Source organism: Zootermopsis nevadensis, unplaced genomic scaffold (assembly GCF_977971745.1).
Source record: "Zootermopsis nevadensis isolate Lab colony 2312 unplaced genomic scaffold, Znev_1.0 Znev_ptg000007l, whole genome shotgun sequence".
NCBI lineage: Eukaryota > Metazoa > Arthropoda > Insecta > Blattodea > Termopsidae > Zootermopsis > Zootermopsis nevadensis.
The window spans coordinates 8,835,684-8,862,796 of NW_028259139.1; the positions used below are offsets into that span (position 1 = coordinate 8,835,684).

At 37.7% G+C, this 27,113-nt stretch overlaps 1 protein-coding gene across 2 annotated transcripts in view; it reads right to left on the reverse strand.

Annotated features, from left to right (window-relative positions):
* Positions 1-26,975, reverse strand: part of LOC110829079 (uncharacterized) — a 30,141-nt gene extending 3,166 nt beyond the window's left edge. The window contains exons 1-2 of one of the 2 annotated variants that reach the window (XM_022062419.2): positions 26,793-26,975; positions 1,137-4,114 (exon numbers count right to left, since the gene is read on the reverse strand). In XM_022062419.2, coding sequence (XP_021918111.1) covers positions 1,137-4,114; positions 26,793-26,798 — 2,984 coding nt within the window. In that variant the 5' untranslated portion in view covers positions 26,799-26,975. Of the gene's footprint in view, positions 1-1,136; positions 4,115-12,251; positions 12,539-26,792 lie in introns of those variants that run through there. The other variant, XM_022062418.2, reaches the window with a different exon arrangement.
* Positions 26,976-27,113: the final 138 nt, after the last annotated feature.

Here is a 27,113-nt window from a genome sequence, read left to right on the forward strand (position 1 = left end):
GACGTTGACCTCATAAAAAGACACTGATTCATGGAGTTAGTTACTTAAAAAAATCCCGAATTCAAGGGTTAAGTCCTAATAAAGTTGGTTTAAATTTCGACAATTGCAAGTGCCCAAACGAACACAAAATAACCGACCCGCATAGGTTAAAACCCACCGCCACTTTAGGACTTCCACATAACCTTCCAGGACTTCTCCAGCACTTCTCCATGACCAATGAAATTCGGCATAAAGTATCCAGGATTTCTCCAGACTTTTGAATTTTTGAAAAATTATCGGGGATGCTGCAGCTCTGTAGCTCTTATCTAAATGCTTTACACGAACGTGATTCACTCACAGGACAGGATTAAAACAAACTATTCCAACATTTGAGCGACCTCATACCGTGCGCGGTTGTGGGATAATCTAATGATAAGCAATTAAATTTAAATATAAATTTTCTATACCTCTCGAAAATTTCTTCTGAGCTGTTTGCATTGCTATTGGTGTTGAACATAGTTTTCAGAACTTTTGAACAAGACATTTCGCTCTCAACACCTACTGTATTACGGTCTGAAAACCAAGTTATATTTCACGATTCCATTCATAAAGCCTGAAGTGGATCCTCCAGGTAGAATCCCAGAATAAAACATCGTAATGGCGGACACGCTGATTCAGATCTCCGCGTCCGCCATTGCTCTTATCATCAAAACTTAAATTAAATTTTATATGGGGGATCTATACTAGAACTTGTCAAAATTTGTCGACCTTATAAAAACGGCTCAAAGTACAAAAATATAAAAAATAAAAACGAAGATTTTTTCCAAAGTATTATAAAATTGAGCATGACCTTTAAAGAGACTTTTGGATGAAGATTTCCGTCTTCTGGGTTGTTTGCGCTGTGTAGTCTGGTAGATGTTTACCGACGTTTCAGAGGTCATATTGCCTCCGTCATCAGGGCGATGAATATTTATGAACGTATTATAACAGTCACCATGATATTTATATTAAGGAATTTTGATCCTTATGAAATAACATTTATGTGCATTTAATATAGTATATTTTCCAGACGTCCTTAACGGGCAGTTCGCTAGTATTAAAGAACAGGCTAATATATTATAAAATTACGATAAAAAACATTTACGTCTTGTACTTACCCGGCGACCAGCAAAACAATCGACTGCCGAGCTGCAACCGTTGAGTTTTCCTTGTCTAACCATCGTTTAAAATTTTCAAACGTGGGTTCTTTCACTAACTCCTTAAGAGCTTCCCCAGCCACGAACTGTACCCCATGCACCTGAACTTTGGTCTCCCGGCTTGATCTGTCAGTGTCGTCATCTGGAGGACCGACCTGCTTCTGTTGGAAGTCGTAGTCGACCGGGGCAAGTACAACGACACTAGTTACATTTCGACCTCTCAGTTCCGGAACATCCGGTAAAGGAAATTGCGCTCCACTCAATTTCAATGGCAAATAACGATTATATTTTGAGTCGTTGAGTACAACAGGGTCCACCTGAGTTGCACCTTCCCTCACGTACTTCTCTGCTAGCTCTTGTCCTTCGGCTGTAGCTGGATTAAAGCGGACAACTTTCATCTCAACCGGAACATCTGAGTCGTTGGCAGAGACGATCGACGGTACAGGATCACTAGCAGCGCCTGCAGCCCCATAGAAGTTTTCTAGTGCCTCTGGAGGTAAGTTTTCGATTGGAATATCACCAACTTTATCGTAATCTAATATCTGGATATCTGCGTTGCTGAGAATTCCGGAAGATAGCAATTGCTGGCGCAAATCATCGGGAACTTCGTCCGGAAGTGAAGCTAACACACTTGGATTGACGGCATTCTTATCTTTGTCGCCTGATACTTCCGTCTTGATCTCGTGTTGCTTCGGTGTTGTCACTGTCGTCGGAGCGTTAGTACTTGATGGTACTGACGAAATTGATTTGGGGGGAACTGAGTAGTTGTTAATAGCTGGTGTTGGTAGAACTGACTGAGGTTGTTGGCGAGTCGGAGTTTGTTGACTGAACAGAGGCTGCTGAAATAATGCAGACTGAGTGGGAGATGGTTGCTGTTGAAATTTGTTGTTTGATGTCAATAACGGTTGTTGGTTTGACTGGCTATTTGGTGTAAGGTGGAGTTGTTGTGAAACAGACTTCACTATATCCGCACCCAAATGGCTTTGTTGCTTAACTGGTACTGATTGTTGCTGAGGATGTGTGAATAAGTGTTGTTGCTGCTGTACAGGAAATTGCTGAAGTTGCTGTGAATGTTGTCGTTGTTGTTGCTGAAGCTGTAACAGTTGTTGCTGTCTTTGTTGTTGAAGTAAATGTTGTTGTTGCTGTACTCCAACTGGAGACTGAGGATTATTTTGTTGCTGATCTGGTTGCTGTACGAATCCCGAACCAGGATGTAGTGGGAATACGGGTTTCCTTTGATCCAATGTTAGAGGGGATTGAGCAAAATGTGGTCTTTGCTGGATATTTTGGGGTTGCTGAAGAGAGGGTCTTTGCAGATGTTCTTGGAAAGAAGGACGTTGGGGTAGAAGTACTTGTTGAGACTGTTGAATCTGTGGAGGATATCGGTGTTGGTTGTGAGGACCTGGTTGCTGCAGAGGGCGTTGTTGAAACTGGAAAGGAGGTTTCTGGTATGGTTGTTGATTTGACAACTGTGGTTGTTGCTGCTGAGGGGGTTGTGGTGGCGAGTGGCGAAATTGGGGCGGCTGGTGGGGGAAAGGTGGCTGTTGTGACAAAGGAGGGGGTTGTTGAAACTGAGGTTGTCTCTGCTGAGGAAATGGAGGTGAGTTAAAGGGCCTCTGGAATGAAGATGGATGCGGTGATAAGTGACCTTGTTGTTGATGGAATTGTGGTTGGGGATGAAGAAATGGGGTAGGTGGTTGTTGCTGGAAGAGTTCCTGCTGTCTTTTATGCTGCTCGTGAGGAACAAAAGTAGGCCTATGTTGGTATCGTGGACCAAAGTTCTGATGAGGAAATACGACAGACGGGTGAGGAGCGGATTGCTGCTGATAATCATCGTGTGAATCTTCATCGTGCGGATCTCCAAATGTTACATGTAGGCCCGTACCATGATACGTTTCTGAATCTGGACGAATAATGGTTCTCAGTGTTGTAGTTTGCGGAGGTAGAGGTGGCAATGTTGGTTGGTTAGATGAGTCTTCCGATGGTAATGGGTAATGTTCTTCGGTGTCGCTGTTGCTTGCTGGAGTCACAGCTGGTACAGGAGGATCATATACAATACCTCCATCCTTGCCGTACTTAGCGGGATCTTTTTTGTATTTTACATAAAACACTTGAACAGGTTCCTTGGTAGGAGAGCGTGGTGGTGGACTAGGTTGCGTTGGAGAGGGCGGCAATGACTCATTGGACTCTTTCACTATTATTTCTATAATAGGCTCTGGCTCTCGTAGATAGTATGAGCTATCATCATAGGGGTACAAATGTTCGGAACTGAGGTGACCAGCCTGGGGTTCACTGTCCAGAAGGGTGGACGGATTAGAGCCACGTGGAATCTGGTTACTTTCCGCAAGTTCATGATCATTCTTGGAAGTTTGTATGAGACTGTCCTCGTTGCTTGGTGGCACTGTATTTGCAGAAGACAGCTCATTTGAGCTGACATGCTGGCTTTTGTGCAAATAATCCACTTGAAGTTCAGGTGTGCCCGACGTTTTCTTTACATGCTGAAGATCGTTGAAGCTGCTTTGCTCTGATGCCTTTCCGGATAACGCTTGTTTCTGTTGCTGATGGTATAATGGATCGCGTTGAGAGTACTGCACTAAAGGTTCCATTTGGACCGCGTACGGTGGAGCTGGAACCGTATGAGGACGCTGTCGGCGAATCGGTGTTCCAGAATGATGAGTTGGCGCACGTGTCTGGTGGCGGATCGTGATCGGTGGTGTGCCACGATCGAAATAATGCGTTGATATGGCTACTCTGGAGCTTGCGGTAGGACCTGTTGAAATTCTGCTATCTGCCGAACCGTACGATCTTGACAGTGGTGAGAATAATTCCAAAGTTCTCTTGCCTCTTGTGGCGGTAGACACATTGACCGAGTCCTTGACCTGGACGTCAGCTGGCTCTAGGGCTACTGCCATTGCAGCGGCGGTAGCCCATAGCACCATCTGGAAAACAATGGCAAGATAAAGCATAGATATGACTGATTAAGGCAGTGCAGCAGCGTCCTTGAGAAGGTAAAAGCTGGCTAATCCATTCAAGGAAACTAGAAGCCTTTTACGGAGCACGAAGGTTCATTGCAGTGCTCACAAAACCCGGCCACTTTTCCCTGTCCTGTGCCAGATTAATCAAACTCACACCCTCAACCTCATTTCCTGAAGACCTGTTTTAATATTATCCTCCCACCTACTTCAAAATTTTCCGAGTGGTATTTTTCCTTCAATGAAAGCCTTTAAGAGAACAGAAAGACAATATAATATTTTTTTATTAGTGTCAATTTGTGAGTGGGCAGAATTGAATTTTCTGTATTATACATAGGCTATTCTTTACAATTATAAACTAATATTTGAAGATTACGTATCTGCACATTTAAAATTATTGTAACATAAAGAAATGCAAAATGACAACTTCCCGTGATTTTAAGAATGTCCTAAAATAAATGTGGTGAATGGAAGCTAAAATACATCATATTCTGCTGATGAGACAAGTTTCTAATTGAAATTCTCTGTCATCAACCTTGATGTTCACAATAGTATATTACTTTCACTTGCATTTCATACTAAGCATATGCTGTGCGTGAGAACAGTCAGAATTTCAATTAAAACTCATATATACAGGATGTGCCTATCACATAAGAATTAACATGTAAAAAAAAGCTCGCTCTATTGAATATTATATACATCGTAATTTATTCCTAAGCATACTAATAGACTTAGATATGAAGAAATTAATTTCTGTCTCATACACAATTTATGAATCGTAACGTGAAGGTCCTGACGTCAGTGTTAGGCTAATAAACAACACCGCTCTGCCCCTAATTCCCGTTCTCGCCAAATTACCATTCTTAGTTCGGATATAAATACCATCAATGCAAACTGTCGATAAAAATGAGTCTGTGTTAAACTGATGCTAGGCAAGAATGACTCATACCAAAATAATTATTAGAATGGTCCGCATGTGGTTTGTGGCAGTCAGCATTAACCGCCAAGAAACATGCTTTCTCTTTGTAGTATGTTGGTCATTTAAATAAATTTTCATTCGTGCTCCATAACTTAACACACAGTGACTGGCCCCATGGATCGAACCATTCTGTAATTAAAACTTTAAATAGGTGAGATTTCAGGTTTTCATGGAAATGAGCATAAAGATTAATGTCTTAAGGGGTGTTGCATCTTGTACTCTAATAGAAATTAACCGACGTTTCAGAGATGCTAACTGCATCTATCATCAGGGTGATAATGGAAGTAGTAAAAATCTCTGAAACGTTGGTCAATTCTTACCAGAGTACATGGTATAACACCCCGGAAGGCATTAATCTTCATGGTTCCAACAGTTCTTATTTCCATAATACCTGCCCAGTACTTTATCATCATGAAATTTCTAGTGTTGGAACGACAAGACCTGATTTTATAAATCCCAAGATGGGTTTCGTCTCTCCATCATCGTCACGGTCACTCTAAGCCTCGTCATCCCTTTGCTCTGTAACGGAATGCCAACTGCGAGATGCGATCTGGTTACGTCGTTTCGAATGTTTTCAGATAATGTTGGTATCCTGATATCTCTTGAATTACATTTGCAAAATTCCAGTCTTCCTCGGTGACAATAAACACCGATTATCTCAATGAACAACTTTTATCACTCACTGAATGTAATGGAGACGCAATGTGTTTCTTTTACGTATTACATTTTTAAATGTCACTATAGGCTAAATGTTTCAAATGGTAGAAAGGACGATCTATTCCTCGAAAAAAATAATACATTTCACTGCTGCTCTTTAATGAAGTTCATTGTAAGGATTATAGTAGTTCATGGTCAAGGCCACCGCAAGGAAACAGGGTCATTAGAACTATCGTGGTCATGACTAGTTTCGTGATATGTTTCTTTAACCTACTCACTCGGTCAAGACATAAATTACTTTTCGCCCAGTGACGGATCTAAAGATCTGTTTAAACTACATATTCATCACAGCCATCACCTAATTATGAGGCAGACACGCCTCGACTGTTGTGAGCGCCATTCACACTAAATTCATGCTTCAGGAATTCAGATCCGTCTGTAACAAATGCGAGAGACATGGCGAGGACATGAATTTCCCTTTCTTTTAGACTTTCACCTACGAAATACATTTAAATTTCAGTAATACGAGGCAGCATTTCTGATATCGCGTCGATAGTTACACGTCCGACCCTTCTCCACCCTTTTATATCCTTAAAAATATTTGGTTAATAGTATTAATCATTAATTTCCTGAAGAAGTAATGTTCTACATTGGTGGGTTAAAATTTTGCCCCCAGCATCATGTTCTCAGTTTATGATCTTCCCAGACTGAGACACACACGCCCATATACAAAAGTTAAAAATGTAATTCTTAGTCTTTTAATCTCAAAGAGATGAAGAGACAAATTTCGAAATGAATGGTAGCAAGTATTCACCTTATTTTACATCTGAGATTCTCACGGCTCTGAGGATGTCAAGTGGTTTTCTGGGTTGAAGCCATTTACACTTGCATACGAGCTCCAACTTTTGGGAAGAACACGTAATTCTTTTGTTTTGTTTTCATATACCATTAACATTTCCTATTACACTGTGTGATCCTCATGTAACTGGACAGCTTCCCTCTGCTGGAGGCAAATGAGATAGATAGATAAATAAATAAATAAATAAACTATCCTTTGTTTCTTTTGGAACATATTGGCCTATACAGTTATTTTGTCAGTTACTGTAGTCAAGTAGAGAGCACGTTAGTTAATGTTTTATCAGCCAGACCGTCCCAACCGTCCAAACGCAAATTTTACTAAATAAATGAAACAAAACTAGTAAGTAAAATCATGGTCATAATTCGGTTAATATTTAGCAGTAAATTTGAGCAAAGGATATTGAGACTATTAAATTAAAATTATTTTATAGTGTCCTAAACACTGAACAAAGAAATCAGTTCTGACGTCTTTAAACTTGGCTGTAATAAGGAGATGCAAGTGTTAGGCTAATTATCAGATCAGTAGTAGATTTCAATAAAGCAGATCTTTCAATTTTGATATTACTCCTTCAATTGCAAGACCTAACACAACTAGTTTATTATAAAGATCAGATCTTATAAGAAACTAAGGTTGTATAATTATAATTTTCTTTTAAATCTTTTTTAGGGAACTGCACATTAACATTGTCATCTAGTGCATGATGGAATGCTAAATCCACCACTCAACGTCCTGGGACATGACGTGAAACTATTCCGTTTCTCTGCAGTGCCCTACAGCGAAGAGAAAGGTTCCTTACACTTTACAATAGTAATAGCTATGACAAAAGTTCGCTAACCATTAAGACTTTATAGTTTTTACACAAGAACAATGACGATTATCTGCTATAATTAAGATTCGTCAGTGCATTGCAACTCTTTATTCTGTGAAAAGCCTCAGGTACCGTTATGTTTCGTACGTACCATAAATTGGAAACGGGACAAGGAATGATCAGCAAAAACTTCAAATTAGAAGTTTACCTAGAAACCAATATTCAACAAGCCTAGACAGTTAAACTTGTCGTCCACGTCACTGAAGTAGAATTCTTAGCTGGACCACTGTGAGGTTAAAAGACATCGACAATCGTATAACGTAACATGGCTTCGTGATCGCCATACTGGTTTTTAATCGAAGAAAATATAATCGATTATCTCTAGAAGTATGACCGTACAACCTCCATAAACTGCCTTGTCATCAGCACCACTTATTTGCTATTATGAATATTTTTACACGTATTTACCTAAGTAAAATATATACAAGTAACATAACAATACGTTTTAATCACACCGAATAATAACAAGAATTTGATCACATGATATTTCAAGTTATCGTGGCGATAATGTCTATGTTGGTATTCTTGATTCTAACGCCGTGTACACTTGTATGTAGATACTAATCGTTAATTTTAAAACTGGGCTGATAATAAAACTTGTACAATTCCACTTGCGTCATTCTTTAAATCCATTGGCTACCGGCCTTGTTACCAAAAGTTTATTTAAATTCCTTGGCCTTCAGACAATTTTTGTGTGACGAGAATCATGCCGTTTTCAAAAATTGTATTTAATGTTGAACATTATTTTCCAAAGCAATCGTATGATACAGTTAAACCGGTATATCAGGTTCACTTTCCTGATGATACTGTACCAAATAAGTTGCTAAAACCAACGACTTTATTCTTCTCAGAGTTTCCAAAAACATGTTGAAACGGGTCTACAACAGAACGGGGGACACTTTTAAAATATGTTGTAACTATAACATTAATATGTAATTATAATCTCTAATATACTGTACATTTTGATTTGCGTGACTTTTGGAACGAACTGTACGTTTAACCTTCCCCGTGCTTCTGATACACTTCGCTGAATTTATAAAAATATAACTACAGTTTCGAAACGTTCAAAAAAAAAACGGAAATGAATTCTAAAAGCGTGAAGATCAGAGCAAACAGTTTGTTCCACGGCTGTAAACAGATACTTCGGGACAGAAATAATATTACATTAAAAGTATTTCTGACATGATATTCAGTGTTGCATAAGTTAAGTCCGTCGAAGACAGCACGTGGTCGGATCATCGGAAAAAAGTTCTGCATATCCTGCCAATTAAAATGGATCTCAGATAAACAAAATTCGAAGATGCTGAATGAATACAGCTGGCTAATAAAATTTTGCGTTCTATAAAAGGACATTTCTTGGCCAGCTGAATAACGTTCATCTGTTACTCATCTGCTGCAGTTTCCTTCAAGACACCTAACACGTGTTCTCACCTCATGAAGTGGGTTCTAGTCATGAAATATCGCCCGCAACATGGCCCGGCTTTTTAAATTCTCCATATCTATGGAGAATTTCAGGAGATTAGTTAAGGAATGTGTGACAATTCATTATTAATTCGATATAAAATGTTTTGTGTGCAGCCTTCAACCAAATCTCATTCCAAACCCAATATTAATTCTACATTCGTGGCCATAAACGTAATAAGTGGTCGCTCCTTCATGCAACGGAGACGTGGAAGAGCCTGACCCAAATCACGAGCAAAGTCTCGCTTCTTGGACTGGTCTTACCGGAAGACTGACTCAGCAGTTCGTTCATACCGGCGTTCAACGTAGACCGTCACCCACATCTAGGGGTCAGGGCCTGCACTGTCAGGCCCCTCTCATGCAGTTAAGTGTAAATGGATTCTTTGGTCTGGCTTGATCAGTTTCCAAATGCCTGAATTCCTCGTACGTCATTTACAGAACGTCCCAAAAACATGTATACACATTATAACATTGAATATTAACTTTGCGTGTATATTTATTTGGGACACGCTATATCTTCAACTCAATGAAGCATAGTTCTTGAGAAGCTGTTAATATGTTCAGATAGTCGAATTTTCCATCACTTAATAAAAAATTCAATGTCACATTAGCCAATTACATGTTCCTATCCTGATTCAAATTCAATCCAGTCTACACACATCCACCACAATTCATAAGATCCATCTTAATATTATACTCCCATCTTCGTCTAGTTCTAAAATACAGTGCATGTGTTTCCCAAGCACTCCTTCCACTTTAAACTGTGAATATTCTTCATTAGTCGGAATGTGGACTAACATAAGAAACTTTCCTCGGCGTCTGATGCTTAAGCAAGCTTAGACCCCGCAATACAATGCATCATCCCATACCACACGCTTAATACAGCCTCCCCCCAGGCATGAGAATTAGAAACCTAACCGAGAAGGAGACTGAACACACAGAGAGCTTCATCTGACCTACCTAAATCTTATACAACAAACTGCTGTAACCAATGTTTGCAAAGCTGTGGTTCGCGTGCTGGTTCGTGGCAAAAAGTTCAATATCGTATTTCAAAAAAAGGACAAATATTCTTGTACCACTTTCTACATTTAAAATTTTATTACTGTATACTAACTTCTCCCACTGTGATTCTTCCTACCATGAAGTACAGAATCTCTTGTGTTCGGACAGCAACGCAAAGTCGTAAAGATAAAGCTATATAAAATTATTGTTTCAACCGCTGATTTAGATGACAATGAAATTTGGTCCTTCACACTAAGGGGAGAACACAGACAGAATGTTTGAGAAGTAAACTTGTAGAAGTATACAGGTAGTTCTACAAAAACTATCAGACATCACTTCGTAGGTCGAAGTATTGCCATTGCGTTTGAAAAGGGAGAAAATATTCCTACAATATTAAAATGTAAACATCGAGGTGCTCTAAAAGTTGTTTAGAGTTTCGACCAGACGACAATATATTTAGGTTAAGTTAACTTCACTTTCGGTTTGGTCCAGTTGTGAACGAGGTCTTAAATAACCAGCACACAGAATTTTAAGTTTTAACGGAGGTGAGTACGATGATGGATGTCTACTGGGTTGTAGCGCCTTGTAGTTTGGTATAAGTTTACCATCGCCCTCATCATAGAGGCACCAAGGACCATTGAAACGCTGGTAAACTTCTACCAGACTGCACGTCGCTACAACCCAGAAGACAGCGATCTTCAAATCAGCATACATTTCAGGCAATGGAAGTGTATCCTATTAACCCACCAACCCAGTATCCAAACGTCTTCACAGCAACACTGAGATGCGATTAATAAGACTCATGATCAAGGGTTTTAATTCAGTAGAACGTATCTGCATAATTCAACTGAATAAACATTCATATCGACTCATATTGACTTACTCATTATAGTATAGAAATATAATTTTACAGCCATTTTAGAGTTATTTGTTCACAGGTGTAAGAGATTTGATATGTATTCGAGAAGTCGGCAACGGACTGTGTATATCGAGGACCATCATGGTTTTTATTAGTCACTCCAGTCAGGTACTGGTACAGCACAATAAAGCAGCCCGCAAAGCTTCAATCAATATTCTCCCCATCGTCGTATGTCATGTCACTATATTTAATTCGACATTGTACGACCACTGCAACGTCGTAAAACAACGAAAGAGCTAAAGATTAAACACGTCCAAAATGCACTTCATTTCACGTTGCTAAATTATTGCAGCTCGTAATAAAAGCACAAAATTAATATCGCCATAATTTGTTTCCTACAGGATGCTTTAAGTGGAAAACCTAGTTCACAATGAGCCGACGGTTCTAACAAGGTTGTTGCAAAATTCTTAATGTTATTTTCCACATATAATCACTAATCATTCTCCCAATATCAACAAATACAATAGGTATTACTCTGCGCCCAGTTGTTAAGTCTACATATAACATATATAGTTCATACCAACTCCTACTTCCCGGAAGGAAGCCAGTAGAAGATAAACACCTAAACGGTACCTGAACCATCAAACAGAAAAGGATTCCATGTTTCAGACTCAGTTCTGAACCGAAACAGGTCAGTGTCTATGCTCAAGAAGGTGAAAGCTGACGAATACGATTTTCTGCTCTTGAGAGACAAACTAGGTGCTACAACCGATAACATACAAGTCTTGAGAAGATTTCAAAAACCACGTTAAATTCGAAGATTTCCGTCTTCTGTGTTGTTGCGCCGTGTAGATGAATTCATCACCCTGATGACGGAGGCAGTGTGACCTCTGAAACGTTGGTAAACATCTACCATACTACACAGCGCAACAACCCAGAAGACGGCAATCTTCATACTCATCGCCCTGATGATGGAGGCAGTATGACCTCTGAAACGTTGGTAAACATCGACCAGACTACACAGCGCAACAACCCAGAAGACAGAAATCTTCATACTCTGATGACGGAGGCAGTATGACCTCTGAAACGTTGGTAAACATCGACCAGACTACACAGCGCAACATCCCAGAAGACAGAAATCTTCATACTCACCGCTGTGAAAACTTCAAATCTTACAAGGTTTTAAAATGAATAATATAAAAAAATTATTGAAAACCTCAAATCTTACGTTAAATTCGTGTGTCTAGTTTAAGCAATTAAATTTACAACAAATTCTTCTCGGGCTACCAGACGTATAAGTTGGTTTAATGAAAAAAAAACACCAAAGTATATTTAATTCACAATGTCTGTGTTTAAAGAGATTCGTGTCAGATAAATTTTATTTAAATTATAAAAACGTAAAAAAAGCTGTGTACATACCGTCACGTGGTATCCCATAGTTCACTTGTTAAAAGTTTAAAAGCGTTCACTGAGGAAGAAATGCCTCATTTGAGTAACCACAACACAACACTTCCGACACACCTGAGGTGTTCTTCTTTAGGCCGTCTCGGGCCAACTACTGGAGGGAGCTAACTAGAGGCTGCAGATGGAACAGCCGCCATGCAGGTCAGCAGTTACTCATATGGGGAGACAACTTTCTTCTAACGACCTGCTCTGCCTCGCCTTATTCTTCGTTCTCCATCGCCATCGTTAAAGACCACCTCCCTCTCATAACACAAGCATTAAGAGGGGTTAACCGGATCTAAGCTCAACAAATGATTCGGATTCCAAAGTGTTTCCGAGGTACGCGTAACAGTCTATGGCGCCTAGAAGATTTTACATCGAAACCACGCGTAGATTCAACAGATTTAAGTGATTTTTTAGGATATCTGTCTTGCGTATGGGTTAGACGATATGCTGACCTCGTACATAGGAACTTTTCAGAAGCAATCTTGTATCCGAGCAGGTAAAAAGGCGTATTTGTTATTTTATAGCTGATTCATCTGCACTGTTGATGTGTGCTACTGTCAACTCATCAAATAAATAAAATTAAAAACCAAAATTTAAATTAAACTCAATCGAACATAACTTAACCCCTTATCCTTCCTCCAGATTATCATGTTTTGTAAAAAAAAAAATTAAAATAATACTAGCAAACAAAATTTCACCACTATGCACCATTTTCGACAGTATATTTAGCTTATTCCCAAGGGGTTCGCGAACCACAAATTGAAGAACTCGGAGATCGCTGTGAAGTCATATGGAGATGGCAGGGAACAGGACCGCGCTGTTATCCAAACACCTTGTTCACCCAGTTCTTATTGCGCATGCGCAGAATAAGAAGGAGCTCTCGACGAAGGTGACTTGAGCTACTGACCTCATATTATTGTAAGGATCGCCTCTAATCACGCTACATCAACAATCAATAATAATAATAATAATAATATAACAAATATAAAGGAGTAAGAAGAGATTTGGAAGGAACGTGGAATCTCAGAAAAACAAACGAGAAACAACAAGTGATTCGGATAAAAGAGTGAGAAACAGTTATCAACATGTAGATTGTTAATTGCTCTCTCAGAAAACATGTCACTGACCATGTGCACAAACAAAATCTCATACGGAGGATTCAAAATAACAATTCAATTGAATTCTTTATTTTAGTATGTTTCATCAACAGCCAAAAAGAGAAATGTTTACTAAAATCAAAATAACAATAAGAATTTATAATAAATGACACGGTTTGATAATAAGTCTTAAATTAGCCGAATAAACAAAGCAAGACGTTTTGAGTCCCACACATGTGTATGAGAAAATGACATGAAATTTTGCATTTCTCTTAACTTTCTTTGTCTCCTCATCGATTTCACTCACTCATAATTAAAGCAATTCCGCTCCATAAAATGTATCTGAAATATGCATACAAATAAGCTGATCCCATTCAGCCGACAAACAAAGCCTCGATATCAACACGTAATAGTACGTATTTGATTTCTCTAATAAAGTGTTTCTCAATTGGCGTCCCGTGCTTTTCTACACAAGTAACAATTTTTCAGAACGTGTACTAACAAAGTCTTATTTTGTCATCTAATTAATACGTGCTGTTTTCTCTTTGTTAAATTGTTACCACATCGGTATTTTTCACATCTCACTATATATATGTTATATATTGTGCTTTTTCATAACACCCATTTTAATATCAGCGTGCAATATCTCTACCAAACTTAATCCATTTCTGGCTGTAACATTTTCCCAGTTTCCTAAACTTTCCTACAAACTGTGACGTTCCTAACGAAAAAAAGGGAAAATAATTCAGGAAATATTTGTTTTAATTCAGTTCTAAAACTGTTATCGCCCTGCCTACTTTACAAAAAGCAGATCAGGTTAAATAAAACAGATATTTTTACACTTATTTTATAAGAATTTGAAAGTGTGCACTCACTTCATCTGGCTGAGGATCGGAACACGGCAGTGAACTTAGGGTTTGTGACACTTTTGACCGAAGAAGAGATGGAAGAATACACGTGTTTGGTTCACATAAAGATGGTTTATGAGAATCTGAAGTGAACAGAACTGGTTCAAGAACAGACTACAATCTAAATATGAATAGGCTTACAATTTATGTATAAATTCATACACAACTTCGTGATCAAATTTTTATAACTGTGTAGATTTGAATTGTGATTTTCACATTTATAACGCGATGTGTACAAACGTTTCAGAAAAACTTATAATCTTCGTCTTATACCCTTATGAAGGAAGTGATAAGTTAATCCCAGATGTTGGTAACTACCTACAAAAATACAAGACGTCATAGCCTAGAAGACGAGATACCATACGAAACTTTACAACATATTATTTTATGTGCAGTGATAAATTTAATTATATTTTATGGCGAAGCCGGAGGAAAAATATTGAGAAACATTGTCCTTTTACTCAGTCAGAACTTGATGTAATCTGTTCTGTAATCCAGGACGTGGGATTATGGACAATCAAGCGAATTCTCTTTTCATGAGACTAACTGAACTTCTGAAACAAAGTTGTAATGAAGGAAAAGGAAGTCTGATTGGGTCAACAGCACCCAAAGGGTTAAGTTTTCAACAGATGGATAACGCACACTAAGGACTGGACGCTAACAAGAAATTCAAACGTATTTATATTATAGCTGTTCGTCTTAAGACCGACATCACTGTAAGTGGAAATAATCCAGGTCTTTTCTAGCCTACAGCAATGTTATTACTCCTACTTCTGTAATGTAATAAGCATGCAATATATCAAGATGTCAGACGCAATGGGGCTTAGGCAAATGTACGCTTATAAGGTATAGATACGTTAGTCTGAGCCTACATTCGTACTTATATGGGCCTAGTAAAATAGGAATGTGTTTGATATGTGGAGAGGACGAAGAATTGTGACACAGCCAATGGAATGTGAGGGACTAAAGGACAGGAAAGAACTGGCATTAGGAAAAATGATGTGGATAATATTTCAGGTTCTCACGGAGGAGAATGTTAAAATGACTGTCTACTGGCATGTTACGCCGTGTAGTTTCCACCTCTAAAACGTCCGTAAACGCCTAAAAGCTGCAAGGATCAACATCTCTAAACCTTTGAATATCAGACGATGGATAAAGTCCAAAAATTTAGTACTTCAAATTACAACATGAATGTTTAATTACTTTCTTTTCTCAGTTTGTTGGAGAATTAAATAAATTTATTGTGTAAGAAAGAAACCTATGGAGAAAGATCTCGCCCAGCTTTTATCAATATTCATATGGAAGGAGTGCGTAAAATCCTGTCGAATAATCAATAATGGAAACAACTTACGCGTATACTAAAGACCAGGGTAATTACGAAACTAGCACACAAACACCCATACTGTGGGAGGAATATGAAACAGCAACTTCAGCTGTCGGTCGGTCGTTCGTATCTTCCATGAACACGCAGCACAGGCCAATGGAATCGACATTTTATACTTTTCCTTTCTAAAATTGTAGTTGACACTAAGCAGACACCAACATTCTGGTGCTGTAAGTGGCAATTCAAGTCAAGGCGTTGAGTAAAAGTAATCTTCAGCTAAAAAAAAAAAAACAGCCTAACAAATCACGCGGAACACAAAAAATGTCACGTTACGTAACCAGTCAATGTCAAAACCTGTAGAGTTAACATCTGTGTTTGTTTTAGAGTATGAATTTAATGTACTCTTATTTATATACACGTGGATTCTACTGAAAGCTATCAATAATGCCAACGATTCCTATTTCGTAATCCTCTCGAATCGCATTTTAATTGAACTGTCTAGTCTCAACTATGAAATCGTGCTAAAAGATGAGGTTCTTTCACAATAGTAACCCTTTTAAGTCGAAACACGCCTAAGTAATAGTTAATAATCCAGTCCGTACCGCAAAGAAGACACCACACTTTACCATTACAAATATCAATTGGTCAATGCTGTTTAAAAAAATAATCACTGTTTATTCTGATAATTATAATAAACCTATAAACATACTTTGTGGATAAAATACATAGAAATTATTGTTAAGGCAGGTGGTGCATATAGTTACCACTGGATTTTAAACGGTCCTTTGGCAACACACAAATTTGAAAAAAACTTTGATCTGAATAACTATAAACTACTAGGCACTTTTTTATATTGAATTTAATCGAAATGAGTAGCCATATATAGCGATAATACCACATTATGCACCATGTTCCGAAATCAAAGAACACGTGTTTCCTTCAATTCATTAATCTATAGATTAATATGATAGAGATTATTTTTTAAAGTTCTGTGAGTGGTCTGTTTAAACAATGCCAACTCTCTGGAAATCATCTGATCTGAACGGAGCAGACCTGAAAATTTACTGCTGTTCGCTAGAAACGCAAGCCCCTGTAGAATAGGGGCACAGCATCTGTTTAATTTATATTTCAAAATTACTTATTTAACACGCCACGTACATGTACTTCGTCTTGTAAAGGTCGTTAAAACTAGTTCAGGCGAGTAGATGCTGTAATTTGTATCAAAACAGCACCTCGTTAACGGGTCCACGCAAAGTGATGAAAGTCGAATTAACACAGAAACGTATTTTGACAGCAGGATGTGTGCATTAACTTCTCCTCCTGAAAACTGTAATTAGTTCTTAGGAAACCATATTCAATCTACCGAGTTTATATAACGTTGGATGATAAATGGAGATTAAATTAGGTAGATAAAGATTTAGAACGAAGTGTCTGTGATATACTTCAAAGTAGATTACAAATTTTCACAGCGATAAGGATGATTATGTTGCCCTGAGGTTTTGCGCCGTAAAGACTCACCAGCTGATGACAAAATTTCGCAGAAATATGCCGTCTCCAGGTTCAGAAATCTATCAAGTCTCTCCGGCGCCAAACCACAGAACATCATACTTAACTTCACCGCTACAAAAAAAACCTGTAGATGGAGACAGTATGTTTCTCCGAAAATTTGTAATCTATCGGATAGTCTACACGGAGTCAAAACCAAGAACATAAGCATCTACTTCAAGGTAGTAGACTATCTGAAGAGACTGAACGAAAATAATGAGAAAACTGTCAGGGCAGCTGACAGCTTGAAACGTGGTATGACGTGCAAATTGCTTTCCTTTCTCTGACAAATGTAATTAGGCGTACGTTTGAAAGTTGTGTGACAATGAGACTGAAATGCATATCAACAACGCGTACGGTTTTGTGACTTACAAAACGTAGTTTTTCAGAAACTTCCTACCTCCAGTTTCAAAATTAAATCACACATTGAATATCGAATCTGTCCGATTTTTTCTGTAACTCTGAAACGACGAAGCTCAAACTCAGGACTAAATAAAGGCAGACTAGCTTCTCGCCCCAGCTACTATACCCATCTGACAGAAAGCTGGGTGGACCGCAGCGCCATTATAGATGTAGTGGCGAAGAGAAAATTTCTGCCTTTGTCAGGAATCAAACCCTGTTCATCCCGTATTTTTCAACTAATTGTTTTTAATAAAAGTAACTAATTTCTACATCATAAATTATCTTATATATTTTCTATGCTCAACACACACGTATTTATTCAATACAATTATGTTATATTATAGTACGTATATGGTCGTCTTCATGTTTTTCCTCAGCCAAATATTACGCAACAAAATAATTATAACGTTAAACATGCCATACATTGTGAGATCAGCCAGATATACAATTAGTCCTTAAATCAATCGGTTACTCAGTGTCAGTCAGTAGATCAACCAGCCATGAAGTCAGTCGGCCTTCGTAAAACGCCGGATGACAGGCACAGCAAAATGTAAAGGTTTACATAATGATTTTAAAATAAATTTAAACTCTTGTCACATTAATCAGTGATTCAGCGGAGATCCGGACGATAAAGTTGCGTCACTCGGACAAGGCTCATCGACCGGCAACTGGCCGCATATCACCTGTACGTCCACAAAACCTGCATCTTCATGGTTCACGGGTCGAACATGTTCTGTAGTGTAGTGGACGACCCAGATAAATGATCAAAGCGCTTCACCACTTTCACCGTCCGATTCTCAGAGCCATAAAACCGCTCGGACGAAACCGTCTGTCGGCCTTATGAGGAAATCGCAATCAGTAGAAATCGTCTCCATCTCACATACATACGACTTAAAGTAAAAGGCAAACAAGGTGGGAAGAGGGGGGGTCGGGGCGTAGCGGAGGAGTAACAAGACACAAACTGACGTGCATGCAGAATCTGGAAGCAACTCTTACAACACGTCCTCTTTGGGTGAAAGTAAAATATATATTTTTTTAATGCTTGTAGCGTACTCTTCAGATTTAAAAGTAAAACTGTTGCAAAATAATGTAAACCGCAGACTTAAATGAATGACCCCAAGTTTCGTAATCATCACGGTTGCAAGTACCTACGATCTTAGACCGATCGAACATAGAGATCCCGGTTTCGAATCCCGTCGGGAGTTCACGCGTGCGTCTTCATGTGTTATTCTGTGAAGGCAGAAGCCTTAAAACGTGTCGTTTACACATATGAGGACCGTCACACGATGTCCCATAGCTTAAATTAAATATAACCGAATACACCGTCAACTAAAACAGACTGAAATAAATAAAATGTTGTTACGCAATTAAATTCTGTTCTTTCTCCATATTTGACAGAGCAGGTCCGTGTAGCAATAATTCTATGGACTCGTATTTTTAAGGCACTTGGCTATTCTAAGAATATTCGTGAGTTTCCTCAGTTACCCAAGAGTTTCTCCTGGATAGACCACAAATTTCTTGTCTAAACCCTTCAATCTCCCCATATAATTCGACGTTATATAACATCTGTCATTGAAACAGTGTCGTTAAATAGGCTTAAGAGACTGAATAACACAGACGTATCTTGGGATATGGAAGTAATTATAAATTAATACCCCTCGCTGAGAGCTGATATTACACGTGGTTTAAGCAACTACTAGTTTGTCACTGTGCAGAGTCCATGGAGCGCACACATTGCGAAAATCATGTCGAATACCGCAATATTTACGAATGTTTGCCCGTATCTTTATGAGCCTTTGGAAGGCTCAACGAATATTAAGCCCATAATTCAAGGAATCATACAAATGAAGATGACTGTCTTCAATGATGATGTGTCATGTAATCTCCTATAAATTTACCATTTACCAACGTTTCAGAGGTGCTTACTACCTAACTTCAAACTCTGAGATGGAGACAGCATGTTTCTCGGGAACGTTAGCATCTACGTGGCGCCAAAACCCAAAATAAATACTATATCAACTTACTCAAAATAAATTATATTTCATCCTGTCATATCGCAGTCGACTTTGGGACGTAATTTTGCAAAGAACACAATTAATTTTAGTAAAACAAATTAGGAACACGGCAGCTATTTAAAATTTAAAAAATAACACCTGGTAAACTTATTTAAAAAATATTAAGAGTATTTAGGTCCGAAACGTGATCCATAGATTGCATATGTCTGCTTCGTATGACGGAGTTATAATTAGCTGAAAATCAATTAAGTGTAGGAGATGGGGGTGAGTATATATTGCCTTAATTACGGACGGAGGGGAGTTTGTAATTTAGTGGTTTAATAGAGTACGGCTTCCTGAGAGATATGATACCTCACTGTAAATGCTGCATTAGGGCTGAATTTATAACTCTTCCTCTGAACCATGACATTTAGCTCTCAATCCCGTATAATTATGAGTGGAATGCCTAACAGAACATTTTGCCCTTCGACGGTTTCAGATTAAAACTGTTTACGGAACAATCTGGCATCAAATTCGCTACAGAAAGTAAGTCAGCAAACCAAATATAGAAATAAAAACAAATTGGAACACAGTTTAAATGAGGTTTTGTGTAATTGGAACGAAAGTAAATTATCCCTTCACTTACCTACAAAATAAATTGCCAAAGATAATCAGCCATAATACACTTCCTTCCACACCGATCTTCAGATTAATAACAACCTTCGTACAAGAGAAATTATACTTTTTCTTTATTTTAGAAGGAAAGAGCGTCTTCTGATATCGTCATTATCCACTATACGATCATCCTAATAATATCTGAAGTACAGTACAAATTATTAAACTCCTCCTTAAGCAAAATTTGTCATCTTCTTGTCACTTTTTCCCTATTTGGTCCAAATATTCTCCTCGGAATCTTATTCTGAACCACACTCACTCTATACTATTCACTTGTAAGATAAAATACCAAGTGTCAAACCCATAAAGAACAGATTAGGTTATAGTTTTGTAAATTTTGACCTTGCTTTCTGAACAACAACACGAATTTACGAGGAACTGTAACGCAAGCAAACACAAAATGCCTACACACAAATAACATTTTTATCTAATGTTTTATCTATTATTTTAGTAGTTTTATAGTTTTAAAAATAGTTCTATTATTATCTGCAATTAACTTAAATATGAATTTTACCAACAGAGTGTATTTATGGGTTTGGTATGATTCTCAGAATAAACGGTAATTACTTCCTTAAACAGCATTAACCAGTTCATTTTCGTAATGGAAACGAGTTGTGTTTTCTTTGAGGTAAGAACTGAATTTGTATATATATCATTTAAATGAGCTTCAAACTGTTAATGGTGCAGCGAATCACGAACTCGTCGAACTTGTTAAACTTGAAGATGAACAAATTTTAATCAGAACATGAAATACAAAATTACACCAATAGTAAGCGTTGAAATAAAATCTGATATAACGGAATAAGAAGTGAGACGAAGGGAGGAGTTTTGACTGAAAGTCAAAACAGTTTCAACATTGGTTCATTTCTCTCAGACTGCGTGTCAAGTTCAGCGAAAATTATTATAGATACTCACGTTTTCCTTCCAAAAGAGAGCGTCAAAAGAAATATAATGAAATTGCGGTCTGAAATTAAACGAACCTTGAAAGAATCCTGACTATACAATCATGGCGGAAAGTATAAAATCACGTGAACTCTTAAGCACCATATCCGGAAATGCTTCGAATAGGAGTTAGATCCCGAGGAAATCACGTTCTGACCGTTCACATTAAGACAAACACGAACAGTTCACGTTACCGCAAGCACTTCCAGTCTTTTCTTCCGCAGACCATCCCCGCCTTTCAACAACGATTCTATTAAATTTGCACCGACGCCCAAAGACCTCCCTGTCACAAGTCACGCTTCCAGAACGACAAGGAAGAATTATTATCAACCCATTTAGATTTTTAATCATATAACGACGCTGTCATTTGCTAAAATTACGTGTCGTATATTATCTACTTTCTTACCTGTACCGATTATGTGTAATATAAAATTATTCTATTCTCCGAAGATGGAGACGACACGTTCCTTATTATATTTCGTAAACACCCACTGAATTACAACCAGAAAATCGCAATTAATATTTCGGTTTCATGCGATAAGTGAACGGCTTTCTCTGTTGATGAGATTGATGGTTAGAATGGAATGGAAAGAAATAATTTCACATTCTCTTTAATCTTCTTCCTCTTATAAACCACAATTAATATAAACATAAAAATTCTCTCTACCTTTCACTAGACGCTTTCAACGGTAAAAAAATAATTCACAAATTCGGTTTCATTGTAAGATTTTAAGATACGCAGGCGAGAATTATTCACATCTATATAATATAATAATCATAATAAAATAATACCTCGTTATCTTATACAAGCAACTAAGAGAATTCAGTTGCTTACATAATTCATAATTAATTGTTCTGTAATCACTAACTCAATGAAACAGAATCCTTCTTGAGAACGTAGCAATACATTCGGCTAGCCAAGAAGTACCCTGCCTTTTATGAAACACGATGATCTATTACATCATTCACAACAGCATGCTTCCAGTCCCTATCCTGAGCCAGATAAATCCAATCCACACTCTCCAATCCTATTTCCCTAAGATTAATTTTAATTTAACATGTCACTCGATATAATCTGTGTATGAAATATTATTCATAACGCGTAAACGGAGATTTCAAGAGGAATGTATTAGGTAGCAAATAATATTTATATATAAGATTGGAACGCAAAGTGTGAAAAAGTTGTTCGTCACAGACGGGCTTTCTATAAGCGGAACCCTGTTTCAATTTGGCCGCCGGGCAAAAGAGAGAAATCTGTACGTTAGGTACACAGCTCTGAAGATGAGCAAGATGACACCATGAACAAGAGACTGCAGGGAGAGTTGTTTTACGGAAAAAGACGCTGTGCTGGGCCTCGGAAACACTCAACTGGACCCGGAAGAAGCTGCAGTCGAGAACAGAATCGGACATCGAGAGTCATCGGGATCACTAAATTCTTGGACTATGTCCATCGTCAGTGCAATTTATAACTGATAAAAAGTCATCACTACCCCCTTTAAGCTAAAGCTCATCTAATTAATACTTAAGGATTCGGCCAGTAACGAAAAGAAAACACATTTCACCATTACAAAGATCAGGTGGTTAATGTTGTTTAGGGAAATAATCATATAAAAACGAAAATAAATTTTGTGGGGAAAAATGCAAAGTTACTATATGTTAAAGCATATAATACATGCAGTTACCATTACGAATTTTAAGGGCTACGCCCTTCAGGTCGACCATTCCTTTGGACACATTTAATTCGCAATCAGTTCTATGATTCGACGTTACATTGCCCGCGCTATTAAAAAACAAATGCAGTTAAAATAAACAAAGTATATCAGAAACAGTAAGACGATTTATTGGTTCGCACACGAGGGCTGCTAATTTCTATTAAATATGGTGTATAATTAAACACGAATAATAACCCCCTATTCTTAGGGAGAAAACGTCAGCATTTAAACACAAAAGTAACAGACCATTAGTTCGTGAGATTCTTGTGTGTTAAGAATATGCAAATCTTAACTTTCACTTACACTGTTCTTTAAGACAGGACTCCAACCTGAGAAGCAGAAAACAAACTTCCTGGATGATTCGTCAGTAAATGGGTGAGACGGTTTCAATGTTCACATTAAACTTAATCTGACTGATAACAAAAAAATTACATTTTAGAAGGGAGTTAAAATTTATTTTTTTGCCATATTTCTTCTGAAAACAATTAACAGCATCCTGAACGTAGCCTAAATAAACATTAAAATAAAGCATCGTTAAAAATTACCATTATCATCTATTATCCCCAATTTGAGCCCTGGTCTGATTTTATCATGTAATCTTTCATGTCGTACACAAACAAATTTCGTCCAAATGTATTCAGTAGTTTTGGATGTGAATTATACGGGGCTAAAACAAACCTTATCGCCCGTTAATTCGATGCGTTTCGAGAAAAGATAGGAAACAAATATCCCCCGTCTTCACATCCGGTTAGGAAATCATTCGCTATCCATCACACGACACGTGATAACAACGGGATAAAGCACACGTATTGTGGTTTAGTTTCCCGTTAACGAACCTTAGCTTCGTTAGACTTCAATTGTTCCAGCAAATAGCCTTTCGATCACGGTTTGCTCAAAGGCTTAGCTTTCTCTCCTGTCGTCAGGTCAAAGTCACTGTGAATCTTCCCAGGTGAAAATGGTGGTCTCCTACACACGCCAGCTACCAGAAACATTTTCTTGGATGCATTCTTGTACCCAGTTCAAAAACCTTATCTTATACTTTAATATTTTGCACCGTTCACTGTGTTTAACTTTTATTTCGCATTAATTCCATTCACTTACATTCCTAATACGATGCTCAACTTCCAAAAAAATTTAAAATCCTGAGGTTCGAACATCTGAAGCCGAATAATATTGTTTCTTTTTTGGGTTTTCCTGTACTTGGCTGTTATATTTAATGCTGTACATGTATAAGTTTAATTAATCTCTTTTTGTACTATTTTCATTATTATTTCATCATTATTGTATATATTATCAGTGTTTGCTTGTTATTGGCTTCTTGCTGTTGGAAAACACGTAATAAATTAACTGAATTGAATTGAATTGAATTGAAATAATCCTTACGTACATGAAGAAACACATTAGACCAATAAATACAAAATGCAAGTATTACCGATTGTTAAAGCTTTCGCCACTTACAGAGAAATCTATAAACGTCTACTTTGTGATATTTTATGTATAAACAAATACGACAAAAACATTAAATGTGTTTTAATGTAAGCAATACAAAATAAACCACTAAGTCCTAAAACTGAGCTCTCAGACACCCTCTTTTGATAAAGAACTTCTAGTGAGACGCATTCTGAGATTTTACTGCTGAAGTAAGTTTATACATCCACATTCCAACGCAATCTTAAAACACCTGAAAGACGAATTTTACCAAGATAAACCGCGTTCGGAATGTCTTCCACCCTATCGTCTTAAGGAAAGGCTAAAAGCAGTAATGAGGGTTGAAACCTGTTAGCCTCTTTATAACAAAGCAATTTAAGTACAGGGCAGCTTTTAAATTGCCCCGTAACCTATAACTTTTCCGCCATCTTCAAAATACAAAAATGGATAGCTAAATAAATCGAATATGGATTATTCTGTAATGACAACAGTTTCTGTGTTATTCTTTGTAATATCATAACAACATCCAGCACTTGATTTACGATTTCAGCTGGGTATATTTTGACCATCATTGGTTTTGACAGACTTTCCAGTAGCAAAGGAATAAAGCATTAGAATATATGTAGCCTGAGAACCCTCAATGCGAATAACGCGACGTAACAATGCCCTACGCGTAATACAAAACCTCTCATTGTAATTTAAGAAGCAGTTTGTATTCTGCACTTACACAAAAGCTCATTCTACGTGACGTCAGCTTATGCAACGTCAGTAAAGAACCTGAAACCAGGCACTTAGGTCAATTACTGAACCAGGAAATATAACTTACAGGCACATTTCAGATGGCGAGAAAACAATGTAGAACACTTACATCCAGATATCTACCCCTTGCATCATTTCCCAGTTACAGTCGGCTGACAATTGTACTTGGAAGAGTTGCAGGAACACGATGTAACGCTTAGCTGCTTTGTTCAAATTTTAAGTCAGCTGGGAAATTCAGCGTTTCACACGAGTATTCAGTAACACGCAACATTAAACAGATTACTGCATGACGCAAACTGCTTAATTCCCAGCGTGTACATAGAGTTGTCACTGACAGAGTGTTTCGTATTCATAAATGACAAAAAAAACCAACAAAATAAATAGTCCGCCATTTGAACGCAATAGCCTAAGTCACAGAAAAGATTGGATTGGGGAAGGAGGGACTCACGATAACCAAAAAATAAACCAATATTATCGTGGATGCATTTAGGGGAAAAACGTTTGGCTTTCCTTGAACCATTATTATGTAGAATGTGGAATAAAAACATGGCTACAAAGCGAAATATGTTTTTTTACAATGCCATTTGAGACACGTATTCGTACCATTTTTTTAAAAAAAAATATTAAGCTAAATTTTAATCAATTTATCATTTCTCCTTACCCTTCCAAAGGCATAACTTACGGCAAAAACGACAGAACTTCACGACACTGGCTTCCCTTAGCAGTCCCAGAATTAGTTGCTCGTTTAGAATTCTGAAGTTCCTTATAACTACAAGGTCGCCGGGACTGGGTCTCGCCTAAGAGGAACGACCAGACATTCCTCTGTCTCATAACGTAACGTAAAATGACACTCATAAATACTGACCTAAAATGCGTAGGTAAATATTTATCGTGTTCAAAGAGTATCCATTTTCTCTGACAACGATAAACGTATCCTCCCCCCCCCCCACGTTATCAGCATTTTGGCAGAGACGTGATAATACGATTACAGAATTTCCCTTATCGCCACTCAATCTGTATGTTTTCAAACAAAGTGCTGTATCATGTAGACTTAATGACGTCATTCCCGTTGAAAATGTATAGGTATAGTCACGTTCAAGTTAAAAGCAAAGGTGGAAGATTATTAGAAGAATAAGAGGGAACATTTAAGTTATAAAAATACAATTTTAAAATATAAGCCTGTCTTGTTGAGATTCAAAACATAACATATAATGGGAAACGAAATTAAAGCACCTGGATTTGTAGCCAAATCAACTGCAGTAGTTACTTGCGACTTGTAAAACATTAATACAAAAAAAAACATTCATAAATATTTTCACATGTGGCCCACAATCCCTTAACAATACCAAGTGATAACCAACGTCGGTTATTATAGAGATAATATGAAAAACATACAAAAATACGCGATATTAAAAGCAGGTAGAAACTTGCATGTGTATACAAATGGATGGGCAGATAAACAAAGACATGCATGGTGCATGATAAATATTTCCAATAGCGCGAAAAAACCAAGGCTTCATCCTGAATCCAACCAAAAACATCGTAACTGAACATCGCATTCATCCATTAGACGCATGATAAATGATTGAAGGGCAATCTGACTGCACTGGGAAAGACGAAAAGTGAAAGGCAAAGTCACCTAAAAAGATGAATCAACTCATTCGTCATTACTGTAAGATGCCCGCAAGTCAATAACGATCAAAATCCTTTCACTCCAACACTCACCCACATTCTTGAGGTCCATCAACTTTTGATCTACAGTTTCTGCCAGAGGTGAAATTAATCATATACCACAACACCACACCGTTTGAGTTATTGCTGAATGACCCTAAGATAGCAACTTTTCCCTCGAGATAGATTCGACATCTCCCATACATCGATTATCGAAAAGTGAGAAGAAACGAAGGCAACTTCACTGTTTTACGTCCACCCGACACCAACCAATACATTCTAAAAATCTATTTCGACAAACATAAGATTTATTGAATTAAAAAAATTTTCATTCAGACACAAGAACTTCTGAACACAGAAATGGCAGCAACATTT